Here is a 19,024-nt window from a genome sequence, read left to right as displayed (position 1 = left end):
TTGCGTTGGGGTAAAACGTGGCCGTTTAGTCATTGGCTTCATAATAATCTAGTTCTTGATCCACAAAGAAGTATATATATATGAAAGACAACGAGCATATGCGTTTAGTCAAAATAGAAACAGACAATTTAGGATTAGGTTGCTTTGACTATAAGATTAGGTTGCTATACGTTGAAGAATATGGAATTAACAGCGTGTCAAAACCTTGAAAAACTAAACTGAAAAGGTATGGTATTACGGCTAGATTGGAGATTAGTGCAGTATAAAGATCAAATAGATAGGATTAAGGATAATGGATATTGGATAACGATGATGTGGAGGCCTTATCAATGCCGCAGAAGAAAATTTCAGGAAGGATATGTCGCTTTTCATGGGGAAAAGCCAACATATTCATATTCCTTTCCTCTCTACATTTCCTTATTCTCTCTCTCAATCCACATTTGTATACACTTATAATCTCATTAAAATATACAAAGAAATTTGTAAATTCATCTAAAATTCAAATTCTAGTTGGAATTAAAATATTAAGAAAAGCTCATACTTGATAGTCTTGCAGGGAAAATTTATTTGAAAAACATCACATGATTTTTTTTTCTTTTTGGGATAACTTAGACAAGATTTTTTTTTTTCTAGTTTTAAAAAATTCTTAAAGAAAAAATAATAATATTTTTTCCATATTACAAATAATTTTTATTTTTTGAATTTTAATATCGCAAGGATAACGTTTGCCATTCATTTTAAAAATAGTATAAATATGATATTGATAAAGGCGAAATTATTTAGATGATATTCGTATTACGTGTATTTCCACATGAGGCAGCAAACAATTGTATCATTGCCACATGTTTATCAAAGTATATGGTTGGGCTTTCTCTTTATCTATTGGGCTGGGTTTCAAGAATTCAAAACCGAAAGCAGCTACTGCCTCTGAGGAAAGAACTGCAGACTGGAAGAGGTTGACGAGATGAAAGGAATGGGTTTATGTCTGAATTAACACTCTTCATGCTTGTCAAAATTATCGCAATTTTGACTTGCATCTTATCTTTCAACAAAAAATATAATAATAATAACACTCTTCTTCCATTGATTTTAATGTGAAAAATAAATTTTTGCAAATCATAGTACACCGTAGCTTCTACTACCACCGACAAGCAAAATATAAAATTTTCAAATTGAATCCCACTTCTGTACTGTTTCCAGTCCTTTTACATTTCTTTTACGCTGTGAAGTTGTTTTTATTTGTGGGGCTTTTCCAAACTCTTATGTTGTAATGTAAGATTAAACAAATGACAACTCCTCTGGTTGTTACTGCAATAATCTTTCCTTTCCTCAAACTCATCAACTAAATTACTAGTACATTTCAAGGTAAGCTAGAAAATCCAAAATTGCTTTCTGCCAAATGGCTAGAGAAAGGTTGGATATAACTCGCTTAGCAAAACCTAAAATTCCAAAATTAATCACTTACAACTGAAGAATAAGATCTGCAAAACTAAGTAAATGGAAGTGATTGAAGTTAAAGCCTCATCAACTTCTTTCTTTCAAAACCTTTGAAATGGCTTGAATGGTAGAAGGGGTGGTTCGACAGCAGCCTCCAATAAGGCTTGCTCCTAACTCATGCCATCTTGCGGCAAAAAGCTCAAATTTGTCATCATCAAAACAGCTTGATGGCTGCAATACATGAAAGCAGAGTAAGAAATTAATTGATAGATTTCACCACACTGTGCATGAGGGCAGAAAGTTGATAGATTTTATGAGAAACTCACCAGCCATCTTTTAGCGACGCCATCCCATACCTCGCCACTGTTGGGATAAACTGTTATGAACTTCTGAGTCAACTAGAGGCGCAGAATTTTGCAGGCCAGTGAGTCACAGAAATAAATTGCTATATATCAGTTTAACATTTAGGATATAATTTGAATTAGTTTAATCATTTTACCTCCTTAAATTTGCATATGAGACTTTCAATAAAATGGGGAGGTGCACAATTAATTCCAACTGCAATTACTTTGTTGCTCTTATTAATTATTTCAAGGCATTCTTGAAAACTCTCCCCAGATGGGGCATTCTCACCATCCACCGAGCTGAAGCAAATCCAGGATGGAATTTTTATGTTTTCTTCTTCAAGCAACTCAACACAGGCCTGCAGGAAGTTATTCGCATGCCATTAAGAGGCGATATAGAATGAAAGAAGGTAGAATTGCAAAAATAAATAAATAAAACTAAAATTTTATGCATATTACCAATAAAAATTTTACTCATGAAAGACATAGTTCGACAACCATTCATGTCATCCAATGAAAAGTCTTATCATTTAGTTGGTATATCATTTTAACGAAATTACTAATAAATAAATATTCATTGTAGACAGAAACTTCATTCTTTTTCACCATTCTATTGTATTAAGCAACCAAGTCTTTTATGTGAGATATTGGGAAACTGAAGCAGAAATCATTTTGGAATACCTGCTCTCTTGTGCACTAGTCCTGCTGAGACAATCAGATCAATTTTATCAACTTGATGAAAGACTTGACAGTCTATGAAGTAGAAATGGGAGAAGAACAAACCTGTGCTTCCAGTTTATTGGGAATTGTCTCAAAGGCCAATAAATCTGGACCTGCTTCCACAAGAACTTGCAATCTGCGTCGATGAAAATCCTTGAGCTTTTCCAGATTCACATCTGGGCCGTAATATCCGCTGGAAGCCAAACATAATATACACATTCGGAAAAAAAAGACCATAAAGATAACTGTAAGATTGATATAAATAGGAAAACTATTCAATCAAAAGCTTCAGCAAAATATTTATTCTTGAAGGACGTTACCTGTACTCTGATCCATCAGCAAGATATGCTCCGTAGCTTCCAATGGAGGCTGCAACCAAAGCTCGGTTATATCTATGTATAGGATTACTTTTCACAGCATCCCAGAACTTATCACGTGCTTCAACGGCCAATTTAACGCTCTTCTTTAATAATAATTCTCCTTCTTCTATGGGCAATCCTTTGGACACAAATCCAGGAAGAGTGGCCTAAACATGCAAGGAAAAAACTAAATCACATCATAAACCCCAAGAAATCCAAATCCATTTTACAGCATTTAGGAAGATGTATCAATTGAATGATTGGGACTAAAAATGATTCTCTTATTGTGCAAGCAAACTAAATCCAATCCATCATGATATGCATTGTATTGTCTTGCAATCAGATCAATTTTCTTACATTGAGAATTGATGTTTCAACACGATGCAAGCTAAAGGTTATAGAATAGAAACAACGCATAGACTGAGCACATAAAAAATCGAATTTTCAGTATAAAAAGGCAAAAAACCTGGTAAGAAGAAGTGACCAAAATGTCTGCACCAGCCTCCAAATATTCCAAGTGAACCTACACAATATAAAAAATTAAGACGAATTTTTCAAAAGCCCAGAAAAACAGAGGCATTTAATGTAATATATTAAAGAGCAGAAGAAGAGAAACAGACCCTTTTGATGAGGTCGGAATTTTTTATCAAACAAATAGCGCTCCAAAGAGGGTCGTTAATGGCAGCTCCGTGTGTTTCTAGCTGGGTGGCAAATCCACCGTCGATGACCGCACAGCCTCCGGCCTTCTCTAGAAGATTCTCCAGCAATGAGGTTGTCTTTTTCAGTCCCATCTGTGTATACGTGTGGAGATGTGAGAGAAAAGTAAGTATAGGCGAAGGATTGGAGGAGCCGGAGATGGAGATGGAGATGGAGGTGAGATTGACAGTGTGTTTGAACATCTGGGAGTTGAGACTTGGTTTATAAGAGATTTTATTTAATTTCCATTTTAATTTTTTAGCTTTGAGATATTATATAATATTAATTTTGGGGAATTTTTGGCTGGATATTGGTTGGTAGAGTATTTGGTAAGTACTTAACCTTAACGGAGGCCTCTCTGACTCTCTGTGCGATTCTTTACCTAAGTGGGAAAGTCTCGCAACACGAAAATCGGAATGGATCCAGATCCTCTGCTTTGTCTTTTTTTTTATTACAAATTATTTAAGAATTGATTAGTTAAGGTTATATTCTATTGCACTGATTATTTTCTTTTTTTAAAAAGACTGACAGACATTGCAAATTTTGTAATTCAGATTTAGTTCGTTTATGTTTCGAGGAAAACAAAATATTTTTATATTTTTTTAATATTTAAAATATTTTAAAATTTAATTAATAAACCAAAGTATTTGAAAGGAAAAGCAGGATTTGGTGGTGAGGTTGGAGGAGGAAAAAAAAAAAAAAAAGCATGGACGTGGCAGCATGTTTCATGGGAGTGAAGCGGTGACCCAGTTCTCGCCTGGGATCTTTCAATTTCTACAACCACCCATCCATTATATTAAAGGTGTCGGTGATAGTAGTAATATATCTTTAATTTATTACTTTTTAACTAGATTTTTTATAGAGGGTAATATAAAATTTTAATAAAATAATATAAAAAAAAATTAAAAATAGTAATGCAGGGAATGGAAGTAAAGGAAGACCATAAACGCTCATAGAATAGAAGTAAGCTGTTCTCCACAAATGATTTTCTCGGAATAAATAAATAAGTTTGACTTTAGAAAATAGTGTGGAAAAATAAAGGAATGGAGGAAGATAGTCCCATGTCTCTCAAGAGATGAAGGAGATTGATAGGGGACGCCATGTTCCTCCCATGTCTGAAATCTAAGCAGAGGGTGCAAACATGTGGTGCAAAAGGAGACCCCGCCGGTGGTGCCTCATGTTTGTATATTAATATCTAAGGATTCTTGTTTACATTTCACATAAACACACTCTTTCAATAATTTTATTACAAAATCCATTACAAAAAATTATTTCTTCAATTTTAATAATGAATTGTGTTCAGCATCTTATGCAGCCTGGTTCCTCTTTCTTTAGAAAATGCTTTTTTTCCCCTATATTTTACATGCAATATTTATAATAGACTGATTTTATTAATTTTGATCATCTTTATTATTAAAAAAATAGAATAAAATAATAAAATTTAACTCGTATTAAATAATATCCTTAACGATTTATTTTGTAATCTCTCAAAATTAAACATGTTGTTCTGAAATTTAATTTCTAAAATCGAAATAATAAAAATTTATTTTTAATTTATACAACTGAGGGAAAATAAAGTAAATAATAAAATTATAACGGTCTGATTTAATATTAGATTTAAATTTTATAAATAAAATTTTTAACGATCACAAAATTTTTAATAATTATAAAATATTTTGAAATCTAAACTAATTTTATAACATTTATGACAATAAATTGAAAATTAAATAAAATTATTTATATATTAAAATTATTTATAAAACAGATCTGTTTCGGTTATATATCCCATCTATATAATAGAAATTATATAAATAAATAAAAGAGCGATCGTACACAAATGAGGCTGTGATTATGGTTGGATACAAGTAACTATCATCCAACAACCAACGACGTCGGATTTAATTTATGTATAAAGACTTTGCATCCACAACCTTATCTGTCGAAGTTACTCGCACATTCATAAAGTCCAAACCAAACTAAACCTAATTAATCATGCCAAGTTTAATTAATTTAATTTAATTTTAGGCCGTATATACTCAAGTTTAATTATGTTTTATTAAAAGAAATAAAAAGAAAAGAAATGTCTGAATTTTTTTTATTAAGTTTTTAGGAAAAGGTAGCAGTATATTTGGAGTCAAATTATATTAGCATAAAATATTTATTATAACTATGAGTACAATTAAATATGTTTTTTTCAAAGTAAATCTACTGATTATATTAATAAAATTCAATTATATAAAGAGGGATATCATCACAAACAAAGAGACGATTATACTTATAGATTTTCTAGTCAAAGTATGAAGCAATTAGAGTATAATTATGACGAACTCATCTAACAGAAATATCAGTTCTAGAGTTTAACAAAAATTTATAATCATTTAAAATTAAATTCCTGCAGAATATAACTTCTCAAGTGACTATCTAAATTTCTGCATAAAATAATTTGGCAAAAATATTTCTCCTTTTTTCTCATCTCTCGATCATAAATCATTAAAATCTCCCGAATAAAGCCACGGAAGAGAATTTCTACGAAATAAAACTCGAATAAAATTTCAAGATTGATATCGTCGTTACGATTTCAGAAATCCATAATAATTAATAAACATCCATTAAATATTATCTTTCAAAATAACCGAATCAATAAAATTTGAAAAAAAGTCAACCACAAAAATAGACCAATAACTCTTCCATATTAACGAAAAGTCTTCTCTCAATCATTGTCTATTGACTGAGAAACAACCATCAAAATGTAAAAAATTACGAAAAAATTTAATACGAGAACTAAGAGTTTTTGTTTGCATCAAAAATAAAATGTCCGGCTTGTAATTATGAACCAAATCCTTCAATACAATAACTGTCCGAGGATTGCCGCTATAAATCTACCAACGAGGTCCACATATTCTGAAAATTGATTGGATTATATCCCACCATATAGAAATTATAAGTGACGATCGAAATATATCTGGAGCTCTTAATAGGGACAACAATATCTTCTTCTTCATCGATAGCCAATTGACGCAGATCGTTTTTCATGAGAAAGGGGAAAGAAGAAGTTAAATTTAAAGAATAGAAACATGCGAGAGTATCGAGTTACAAAAAGATTAAAGAGAGAAACTTGCTACAATTAAATATGTTAAATAGTCAATTTTAGAAGTTAATTTGAATTATAAATATTAATTAATTATGACAGAAATATTCTCTCGTACATATATGTATTTCGTTTTCATTATTAATTATATGTAGTCGGAAATATCTTTTTCTCATCTTCGGTGAAGGCGATAGTTGTATGTTGCAATCATATTTAATTAATTGCTCTAAAGCAAAGCATTCCTTCCACAGTAAAAAGGGTGAAAAAGTGCACGAGATAAAAGAATCTATCTATACACATAAATTATCTACCAATTAATTGCAAGTTGAAATTTAAAAAAAAAAAAAAATTATTTACGATCATGTCCTAATAGCCTAATATAATAAATTAGTGAAAATGTAGAGGCTAAAAAGATAATGCACCATAACAGACCTATATATATAGAGAGTTAAAATCATTAATGATCCATTTTATAAAATATACACGCTCATTGGAACATGTACAACTAGAGAAACCTCTCTCAATGAGTTTTCTTCATGAGGCTATGGTCCTTTATTTTTCTACCATGCATGGACAATTGTCCAGACTCCATCTGGATGGGGAACGATCCTCTCTATCACTTGAAATAGTAAGTTGCCCTCTCTCTCCTTTAGATTGGTGTACATATGATTTTTTTGGATTCTCCTTGCCGATCTAGTCTTCATTGTGAGGGTTTTCGAGGAGATATGTTTGTTATTTCTCTATTCTTCTTTCTTTTGTATATTTTTTGTTATTACTACTCATGCATGTCCTGTTAGAGTTATGTCCACACATCATATGCCTTTGTTGGGTTGCAATAGAGCTCCCTGGGCCATCACTTTGTCATTTTATTTCCATGGAAGGCTCTGACGTTTGAGTTTGATGGGCATCTCCGGGATCATTTGCTTTCCTACCTTTGAAGCCGACTCTCAAAAGCTAAAGATCAAGCTGGTGAGCGCTGCATATCTCCTTCTTGGATTCAAAAGTTTCCTTGTGGTTTTGGTTGTGGTAGTTCCCTTTTGAGGTTTGATAAGTTGTTTTTCTCTTACTCTCTCATATGGGTCCCCAATGCTTGATATTGAAAAAGAGATTTACAAAATAAAGAAAAAGGGTAAAAAAATTTTGACGTTTAAATTATATCTGTAAACTAGAATAAAATTTTAATGATAGATAAGAGATGCAAGAAAGAAATGGATAAGATGAAGAAGAAGTTAGGAAAAGAAAATAAAAAGAAAAAGCCTTCCCTCTAGCGTGGGGAGGAAGCAAGCCCCTTATCATGGTCTGTTGGAGAAAAAAAAGGGGAGAGGAATCCCTTTCCCAAGGTCTGCTAGACCAGCCCCAAAGAGCCCCTCTTATTTTAGCAAGTATTTTTTATGAAAAAAGTGTTAACATATTCCTTAGTATATTTTTTAAGTGGAGTTCATTTTTTAATTAAAATAATATTATAATTTTTATATGTTATTTAGGTTCATTTTCTTCTGTTTCTCACTAAAGGTGAACTTGGTGCCTTTGGTCAGATCATCTTCCTACCTCATCTACCCAATCGGCAACAAGGTTCTACAGTTACCTCTTCAAGGATTTGACCTGTTTTAGTCTAGGTTTTTTTTTTTTTTTGGATGTAGGTTATAATACGTGAATCTTTCTGTTTTTGACCTCTGAATTTTGTTTAATGAAACTAACTTTCCATGAAAAAAAAAATTGAGTTTATAAATTTAAAGTCTAAAACTCAATTTATTTACATCATTACTCTTCATTTAAATAAAAGTAAAACAAATTCAAACTCAACTCAATTATTAATTTAAATTCGATAACTTCATGTAAATGAGTTTATATAATATATTTTTTCAATAGAAGTATTATTATCACTCAAATTGAACTAGAAATCAAGAAGGAAGAGAGCAATTAAATGTGGGATAGCAAGCACGAGAGGAAGGAAGGAGAAAAGGTGAAATTTGGTGAATTTAAAAGGAGCCAATTTGCCCAACCTTTAGGTGAGTAAGTCTAGCCTTCTTCAACTCTTTTATGCTCTTCTTTAAGCATTCTAAAGATGGAGAAAGAATATAGAAAATCATGGCAAAGGCAATTAAATAACTAATCAATAGAAAGAAGGATTAGAAACCATGTATAACTTGTGTTAGAATTAATATAGAAGATAAGTAGGAGTTTTTCCTCACCTTGTACGAACAAACCAAACCTGGAATTAAATTAAATAACCTCTAATTTATTGTTTTAATTGTTAGACTTGTAGAGAGGAAAACTTTTCAAAGTACCAAAGCAAAGGGAAAAGATAAAGAGGTGAACTAAAGGAGGTACAAACTTATGTGATTTGTGAATGTCATTGAGTTGTTGATATGCATAGAATAAAAATTGGTTGTGAATTAATTAAAGCTGTATTGTGATATTGAAATTGATAAATCTGTTTGAGCAATTCTTGTTATTGATGATATAACTCATAAAGATCATAAAGTCAAATTCTATTATTAAAGGCTTGAAATATAGGCATAAATTTAGCTTAAAGGAACAGGTATTGCGGGACTTGTAATGTTATTTCTAGCGGTTGTAGTTTAATTGGTTATAAGTTGAGTTATAGGTATTCAATTTAGATAATTCAGAAAGTTAAGACAATAAGAAAGAAGTTTTATGAAGAGTGTTAGGACCAGATATGTATCAATTATTATACCTATTAAATTCAAGTTGTTGCTAATATTATATTTTAAACTTGTAAACAATAATTGAAAAATAAAATTTCATTTGAACTAGAAGTGTCTAAAAAATCTGAAACTTGTCCCAAATGAATCTTAAGACATTATGTTATAACTTTATGGAAGGAACTTTAACCTAATTGCTGAAATATACTGTTCAAATCAAAATGAACAGTACTATCAATAGTATCATACCTAAAATTTAATTTTAAATGATTATGAGCAGTTAAGAGACAAATGAACATGACTAGAATTATAAATGTCCAATTAACTTGAGAAATTTTATCAAATTATGTCTTAAACTCTTAGTTTAAAACGGTACAAAATGGTACTAGCAAAGGCAACCAAATGAGGGTTATTAGTAGCATTATTGGACAATCTAGAGAAAAATCACCATGATTTGAGCTCTAGACATCCAAATGAATTGATCTTTAGTTCTTTATAAGGTTAAGACACTGAGAAATAACTTTTATGAAGAAAGTATGAACTAAGTATGTCTCAAATCTTATCAAATTTTGGCTATAAAATTAAATAAAAATCTGTTCTATAGGTAAAAGTGTAAGATAAACTTATTGAACATTTTTATTTGCTATGTTTTTATATACATGCTATCTTTCTATGCATTATAAACCATATTCTTATAGTTTCTAGCTATAATGACATTGTTTGTGATGCTAAACTTTGAATGAAAAGTCGAATATTGATCATATTATATGTTTGCAAGTAATTGTTAAAATGTATGCAAGTATGGGGTGTTGACGTAAATGATTGATATATAGCTATTGTTGATTGTTACCAAATAGATTTTTAACATTTAAATTGATGGACAAAATAAAACCGTATATAATTGTGGATGAAAATATAAAGTATTGAACAGCTCATTTAAGGTAATATTATAAATAAATATTCCTGACTCTAGTGAGTTTGATAGAAATCGAGAGTTAGTATAAGGAGGTGATATGCCATATATGTTAGCAGTACTGCGCTGCAGTTTATATGATTATAGGATTATATTGAGGTGTCTTCCGGTACGACAACGATAACTTATTGGCTTTCAAATCCTACAATCAGCACTCAATGCGTATAAAATTTCAAATCCTACAATCAGCACTCAATGCGTATAAACACAGATGTCTCTTATTAGCTAATCAAGCCTGTTAAACTTTTAAGAGTTTATATTTAAATAATAATATTATTAAAATATTAAATTTCAACATTTATCGTGATTTATCTTGATAATTGCTATGATTTAATTTATGTGTGGTGTATTTGTGGTTAAACAGACTTTAATATTTAGATTTATTTATTATTAATATTTGTCTTTCCTCGTACACATTAAAGACAATTGTTGGCAAGGGGAGATAGTGATCTGTCATCCGCTTAGAGTTATATCAACAAAGCTTATAGAATTGCATTAAAAATTCTAGTTGTTAATTATTTTATGAATATAGTGAAACTTACTTTCTTTTTATCATAAATGAGTTTAAAACTTGAATTTAATGCAAAGTATAAATCAGTTTGAAAATTTTCCAGTATTTAAATAGATTTATTGTAACTAAGTAGAGTGTGTTACATTTAGCAGTAACAATTAATTTTCGAATGCTTTTTATTTGATTATTACTATCCCCATCCCACAATAACTATTGTTTAAGTATTATTTATCCAAATGAATAAGACTAATTAATAACTTTAATCTAAAAAAATTATAATAATTTATCTAAAATACTCTTCATTCACTCTTGTAGATTATCAAATATCAATTAGGAAATAATGCATTCAACATATGTAATGTCTCGCCAGGGCAAAAACTTCATTTTATTAATAAATCCGAAAAAAACCAAGTGGATAGATAAACTCTTTATCAACCTTTTTACATCCAACCTAGCCGCAAGTATTTTGTAGTAGTTATTTTGAATGAGAGATTCTCAAAAGAGAAACATTGCTATTTTCAATTCGGATATCTCATTCAAGCCCTCGTCAAACCTAAAGTTTTAGTAAATCTATTTTCTTCTCAAATATTTCTATTTTTGAACATATTTAGTTGCATTAACGAAAAGAATTTTGCACTAATCTCAAAATTAAAGCTCTTCAGAAACAGGAAAACCAAATTGACATTATGCTAATCCCTCTAGGAAAAAAAATACCCAATTCTTTCCTACTATTAAAAGGAAACTCCTCAAGTTGAATTTTGCATTCTATTGTTTCTGTTGGAGCATAGAGTTGTAACTAATTAATGTGAAGGTGTCACCAGCATATCCAGATTCAACTACGCTTATCTAATATTGATTTTTTTTTTAATTCTTTTTTTTAAGGGAAGAATTATGGTTTTGAATGGATTGAATAATATAGAGGAGTTTAAGAGTTCAATTTTAAAAATATAAGGACGAATTCGTTAATTGTACTAAAATTTAGAAACTAAAATATAATTTATTTAAGATGGAATGCTTCTTATGAAATTATTTTAAATATTTCAAATGTCTATTCTCTTATTGCTTTTTATTAATAATATTTAATTTAAATGAAATGATTAGAGAGGAATTAATGTGTTTTGATTTAAAAAATATAAAGATTGAAATTTTAATTATATTAAAATATAAAATATCTAAAAAATTTTTTTTAATAAACGAATAATTTTTTTTAAAGCAAAACTAGTGGTTGTATTAATAAAATTTCATTAAACAAATAGGGATGTCATCCCAAACAAATAGACGATTATACCTAATAGATTTTTTAGTTAAAGTGTGAGCAGTTAAAGTAGCATTACGACGAACCCATCTAACAGAATATCAATTCTAGAGTCTAACAAAGATTTATAATCATTCAAAATCAAACCCCTACATAAGATAATTTGGCAAAAATGCTCCTCAAGTGTCTGTCTAAACCCTGCATAAGATAATTTAGCAAAAATGCTCATCATTCTTTCTCATCTCTCGAGTATAAATAATTAAAGTCTCTCGAACAAAGTCACAGAAGAGAATTTCTACGAGATAAAACTCGAATAAAGTTTCAAGACTGACGTCGTAGTTGCGATTCTAGAAACTCATAATAACTAGTAAACCTCTATTGAATATTACCTTCCGAAACAACCGAATCAATAAAATTTGTAGAAGAGTCAACCACAGAAACAGACACATAACTTTTCCACATTAACGAAATGCCTCCTCCCAATCCTTGTCTATTGACTGAGAAACAACCATCAAAATATAAAAAATTACGAAAAAATTTCATACGAGAACTAAGAGCTTTTGTTTTCATCAAAAATAAAATGTCCAACTTGTAACTAGTAACCAAATCCTTCAATACATTAACTGTCCGAGGATTGCCGAGTTCTCGGCAGTTCCAACACAGGACGATCATTGCTTTCGGCTATCCCGACCTTTGACGGAATGAGTCGCTTCATTATTGCCTGTCAAATTAACATTCGCAGAGGTGTTATTAAAGACATCATGTTGAAAGGAAAGAAAACCTGTAACAACGTTATATTTAGTGTTTCTTGGCCTTTTTTTAGCATTATCATTTATTCGGACTGCAATCTCCTCATCAAGTTTATTAGAACTGCCTTAAACCAAAGAATTCTTGTCCATGTCCATAATATGGTCATCAGTCTCCTTATTTACAATGGGTTGACTTTTACCAAATAAGGATAATTGTCTATTATGTGCTGCCAAATTAGTATTTTCAAAATTGCTAGTTAATGCTAATCTTGCCATAAATTTCGGTATAGCAGAATTGCCAGAATCACGCGGTCATAGGCTTGTCGGTCTTTGGTTTCGACAAACAGGTGTTCTAAGAAAATCACCCCAACCAAACTTGATATCTTCTTCTTCAACCTCAGACGCAAGTCACAGAAAGTTTTCACATGACCCAGTTTCCCATATAGATAGCAAAAAATAGTCAGTTTTTCATATTGAAACTTTACAATAAACACAGTACCATCATCTCCAATAAACTTCTTCCACTGTTTCAAAGGTTGCCGAATGCTCAAATAAATTTTAACTCTCATAGGGTCCGGCGACATAGCTGAAACATTTTTCATATAATACTCTTTATAGTGGCCAACAAAATCTCCGACCAATTTAGCCAACGTCTCATTATAATAACCATAATGGAGGTATTTAATCAGAACTCAAAAATCAGAATGAGTTAGAGGGATATGGAGAGGATTTTCATTATCTTGTATCTCCTTCCAAACAAGCAGGAATCGATTATACAATCAAGGGCACATTCCCTATATTTTCAAAATTAACATTATTAAAAAACCGAAACAGATATCTTTTTGCCTCTAATTCCATAATAGATATCTCTCTAAAGGATGCCATAAATTTGCCAAAAAGGTCTACATATTCTGAAAATTGATTGGATTGTATGTGAGAAATATCCCCACTATACAGAAATCACAAGTGGCAATCGGAATATTTTTGAAATTCTTAATAGGGACAACATCTTTTTCTTCATCGATAGTCAATTGACGCAGATAGTCTTTCATGGGGAAAGGGAAATAAGAAGTTAGATTTAAAGAAAAGAAAAATGTAAGAATATCGAATCACAAAGGGAAACTTGCGTCGAAAGTTAAGAATCGAATAATTTATGAATTTTAATTATATTTTCATCTTTATTGAACTTAATTATTGCTATTGATAATGATTGAATTTTGTAACAGAAGTTGAGTATCCATTAATTTCTACTTGGCTGAAGTACAATGCAAATCCACCAAAAAAAAAAATTAGTACAAGGCAATTATTTTGGATTTTGGATATCTGATTCCTGCATGTTTGCTGTTCCACAATGTACTAACAGTTGAACATGAGAAATGTACTGAAAACAGTGACCGATAACTGATAAATTTGTGTCAAATTTGGAGATAGCTAAACAAATCCAACTTTTCCTTAAAAATTTACATCTTTTTCTAATGAGTGTAATATCACCCTTGTTAAAATTCATTAAATACGGCTATTCATTATTGATTTTAATTTAATTTAATCTATTTTTTTATATTATTAATGCAAAATCATTAATAAATTACTATATTTAATGAACTTTGATAAGTACAATATTGCACTCATTAGAAAATTGGTTCACATCCATTGCTATAAATTTAATATGATTTCTTGAGCCTCAAAAAAAAAAAACCAATATAACCTTAGAGTATATGCAGGTAAATTCATAAGAGAGCAAAACTTATATATATAAAGAAAATAGAGATAATTGATCTGGATAATTAATACAGTGTGGAATATTGGAAAGTGAAAAGAAACAGCAAACAGGCAACACAAGCAAGAAGACAAGTGAATGCAAATCCCAGACTTTTTGAGTATGCAAACAAGAAAATGATATCATCCAAACAAGCCAAATATTATTTTCCTGAAGCTTAGAGCTTCACAACTTCAGGAATATGAACTGGGTATCTGTCAATGCAATCAGCCCAAGGCCCATCTTTTGGCGTCTTAATTGTTTTATTACACTTCCAAACAGCACTGTTGCACTTGAATCCACTTCCAAATGCTATCTGCCAAACCCTATCTCCTCTCTTCATCCTTCCCTTAGACTCAATATAACTCAGTTCATACCAAAGAGAAGAAGATGAGGTATTCCCAAAACGGTGTAGTGTCATCCTCGAAGCTTCAACGTGCTCTGCAGATAGTTGCAAGTTCTTTTGCAGTTCATCTATCACTGCTCTTCCACCTGCGTGGATGCAGAAATGCTCAAAAGCCTGCTTAAAATCAGGAATATATGGCTTCCATTTCGGGTTAAAGATTTTTCTGCCAATGAGAGTGAACAAAAATAGGATCTGTTCAGATGCTGGAAGGACTAGAGGCCCAATAGTTGTGATGTTTGATTTCAAGGCTTCACCAGCTATGGCCATCAAATCTTTTGACAGATTGATCCCTACTTTTCCTTCTTTATCTTCCTCTTCGTACACACAGCGGTAAGCTTTGTCGTCTGCTCCTTTGTGGGTACGAACCACGTGGACTAGGCGGTACTTGGCTCTCCATCTCTGAGACCGGCGGTTCGATAGGAGAATTGCTGCGCCACCCATGCGGAAGAGGCAATTTGGAAGAAGCATAGCTCGCTCTTTTCCTTGATAATAGTTTGGTGTTATGATCTCTGTGCTAACCACAACTGCATTTGAATTTGGATGCACTTGGAGAAGATCGCGAGCTAAGTCGATGGAGATTAACCCGGCACTACATCCCATCCCTGATAGATTAAAGCTCTTAATATTGCTTCTGAGTTTGTATTTGTTAATGATCATGGCAGATAGAGATGGTGTTGGAGAGAAGAGACTGCAGTTCACTATGAGAATATCAATGTCCTTAGGTTTAAGCCCTGTTTTCTTGAACAAAGAATCCACGGCAGAGAAGATAACTAGCTCAGCTTCTCCTCTTGCAGCCTCCATAGTTGGTTTTGGAGGGATATAATGAATAGCAGGAGGCAAGCAAGTCTCTTCTCCAAGCCCAGACCTCTCAAGAATCCTCATCTGGAACTCAACGCTCTTTGGATTATCTTTCAAAATAAGCCTAGAGTGCTCCATGAAGGTGGAGAAGGGAACCCGACAAGTGACTGGAGGTTTGTAGCAGGCATAATCCACAAGATAGATTGTTCTTGGCTTGGACATGAAGTAAACAGTAGCAGCAAAGATGATAAAGAAAGAAGAGCAAAGAATCTGAACAAGATCAAAATGAAGTGATTTCCAAAGGTTGAAGATTTCATCAGGACCTAAACGAAGAACCTCAATGGAAACACCAACAATAACAGGTATCAACAAAAGATAAAGAATGTGATTAACAAGATACTGATAGCCAAGTTTGACGTACTTAAGCTTAACAGAATTGGAGAAATCAGGCAAGATTTGAGGCATCTTCACACCAATGAGAAACAGAAATTGTTGGGTGAGAAAAGAACAAATCGGAGAGGGCTGAGGAGGGATGGGGAGACGGATGGTGGAGATATAAAGGCAGGAGGGGACCGATGAGCAATGAAGGAGGCAGATGAGAGGATTAAATGTGAGACACACGTCACTCAACGCTCACTTAACTTGCTATTAATATGACCAGCTTTTGTTTTCTTCCTTTCCAGTTGTAACTAAGCACCCAACATACACCAACTAGGATTTCGTATATTGTTGCAACTGTCCTGTCCATGTAACGTAGCTTCTGCTATTAAATGTTTTTCTTGCTTTACTTGCTATAAATTTACCATTAAATTTTAACTCAATGATATTCAAATTATTAAGCTGTGGGTTTGTGTGGATGTCTGCATCTGAGTTTTTAATGCAAATGGAAGTAAGAGGCGATATGAAAATCAGAAAAGAGAGAAATTAATACAGCCATCTTAGAAACTCAACAGAGCCATTATTTGACTTGCCCAACTGCTAATCGACAGATTGGTAGAATCCCATTAAAGCACAAAATTGGATATTTTGGAAAAGTCAAACTATACCATCCTTTCTTTTCTTTTCTTTTATGAGGAAAGGAAAGAAGAAATATATACAGACTCATACCCAACAGAAAAATTAATAGTAATAAAATCTCCAAAGAAAATACTAAAAACATCCGCTTTAAAAAGGAAAAAAGCCAACAAATTTAGGCTCAGTTTATTTTAATACTTTATATTAAAATATTTCTTCTAAAATTATTTTTTAGATAATAGTTAATTATTTTCTATTATTTTATATTTCAAATATTAACAAAAGTATTAGTAAAAATTTATAAAAAAAGCTCTTTTAAGAAAAATATTTTTTCAAAAAATAACTTCATGTTTTGTTTGATTAGAAAATATCCTTTTTGTTTATTAATTTTTTAAGTTCCTTAAAAATATTAAAAGAAAAACATATATCTTACACAAAGTAAATGAAACACTATAAAAATGAAAATCGTATTCCGAAAAAAAAAAGTTTTTTTTGAAAAGTATTAATTTCTACATCTAAGATTATTTGATTTTTCTAAGGTTTTTGTAAACCTTTTAATTTACGCGTATTAATTCAAATAATTTCAACATTTTGATTAATTGAACGTTTATATTTTTAATTTTAAATAATTAAATTAAATATTTAAAATTTATTACGATTCCATTTAAACTTAATTTCTCCGTTTAAAGTTTTCCATGATAATTAAGAAATTAATTAAATCATTTAAATTATAATAAATACTTTTTAATTTGACTAAATTATTTATTTTTCTCACCTAATAAATTTAATATTAATATTTTTAAAATAACTTTTAATAAGTGGAGGAAACGATATAATGATAAAATATTATAATGAATTAGTATTTCATAATTAGATATGAAAATGAAGTATTTAACTGCTCCATAATAAAAAAAAAACTAGCAAATCAATTGAACCCATGGGCCATGCATATGCTCTAAATAAGTTTTTTTTTTTTTAACTTTATTATTACACTATATTAATTCACTATTAGTAAAATATTTTTTCAAGTCAAAAAAAAAAACTCATTAATAAAGTCCTGGACTCCTGGCATTGGGAATTCAGCTATACGCATAAATAAAAAGGAGCTTTTTAACGTCTGGTGGCCATGGACTCTATTCTGCCATTGCTAGGATTCATTTCCATTCTGTCTATGCTTTATTTCCCATGATATTGACAGTTGGGCAGTTGGAAGTAATTAGATTATATATTTCAATCAATACATGCAAGTTGTTATTAATTAAAGAAAAAAAATAGCATTTAATTTCTTTTCTTCCAAAAAAAAAATTATGCAAATAATTTTATATAAACAAGTGATATCAAATATATATAAACAAAAGTTTTTAAATTAATTTATATTTTGAATAATAATGAATCTAGTTTATATAGGTGCTTGTAATTAATCGCTTACTGATCACCAAACTAAACAACCGCCGAAAGCTTGTGAGTTGTGAGGTGGTGACCTTTTTCTTGTAATTTTGTAAAATCCTAGGTGACGATTGAAGTTAGGTAATAGAGTGATGAAGTGGTGTTGAATGAAACAAGTGAAAAATTGGGGTGGGCTTTGTCCACTGCGATACTCCACTTCATTTCTTGTCCACATGCACAACTCTTGATTTCGGACCAAACTTCCAAATTTTATCATTGTTATTCATTTTCTCTTTCTTTATTTATTGTCTGCTATATCTAAATTGCGAAAGATTTCCCGTCCTTGAAAATTTTTTTAAGTTATAAATGTATTTCACTCGCTTGACTGAACTTGCATTTATATAATTTTTACTATTACAACTAATTATTTTTACTATTACAACTAATTATTATTAGCGTAATGTATAATCTTCTAATTTCTATGTCATGATGTCGACAACTTGACATATTTTTCTAAACAAACTTTACTAATCGAAAATTTTGACACAGGCGATTTAGATTTGAATTTATAAGTTTTTTATTTAATTAATTAAATATTGTCCAATTATGTTAAGTTAGATGCAGTAAAAAAATAATTATAAATTTGAAAAATCTTTATAATTAAAGATCTCCCATCAACAATTAATCAAACCAAAAAGAAAATATAGTTATGTTGTGAAAATTTTATGACCAGATTTTTAAAATAGTAAAACGTGAAAGCGTTATTGCTGGTCTAATAAATTGAACGTGACTTAAACAAACCAACGGCCATCTTGTTGTATCATTAAGTACCCATACGTGTATGACTTTCTTTATTTTCAATATCT

The 19,024-nt window shown here is 30.8% G+C and overlaps 2 protein-coding genes across 2 annotated transcripts; both read right to left on the bottom strand.

The window, feature by feature from the left end:
• Window positions 1-1,302: 1,302 nt before the first annotated feature.
• Window positions 1,303-3,942, bottom strand: LOC110631215 (homocysteine S-methyltransferase 1). The gene is made up of 7 exons (XM_021778963.2): window positions 3,481-3,942; window positions 3,327-3,383; window positions 2,822-3,027; window positions 2,565-2,694; window positions 1,937-2,140; window positions 1,764-1,835; window positions 1,303-1,668 (listed from the first exon to the last, which is right to left on the bottom strand). The coding sequence occupies exons 1-7, from the start codon at window positions 3,757-3,759 to the stop codon at window positions 1,525-1,527; spliced, it is 1,092 nt and encodes a 363-aa protein (XP_021634655.1). The 5' UTR covers window positions 3,760-3,942; the 3' UTR covers window positions 1,303-1,524.
• A 10,605-nt stretch (window positions 3,943-14,547) lies between these two features.
• Window positions 14,548-16,317, bottom strand: LOC110600026 (3-ketoacyl-CoA synthase 6). Its single transcript, XM_021736709.2, has one exon. The coding sequence runs from the start codon at window positions 16,221-16,223 to the stop codon at window positions 14,733-14,735; it is 1,491 nt and encodes a 496-aa protein (XP_021592401.1). The 5' UTR covers window positions 16,224-16,317; the 3' UTR covers window positions 14,548-14,732.
• Between the last annotated feature and the right edge of the window lie 2,707 nt (window positions 16,318-19,024).

Source organism: Manihot esculenta, chromosome 14 (genome assembly GCF_001659605.2).
Source record: "Manihot esculenta cultivar AM560-2 chromosome 14, M.esculenta_v8, whole genome shotgun sequence".
NCBI lineage: Eukaryota > Viridiplantae > Streptophyta > Magnoliopsida > Malpighiales > Euphorbiaceae > Manihot > Manihot esculenta.
This window is presented reverse-complemented; position numbering and strand designations above follow the sequence as displayed.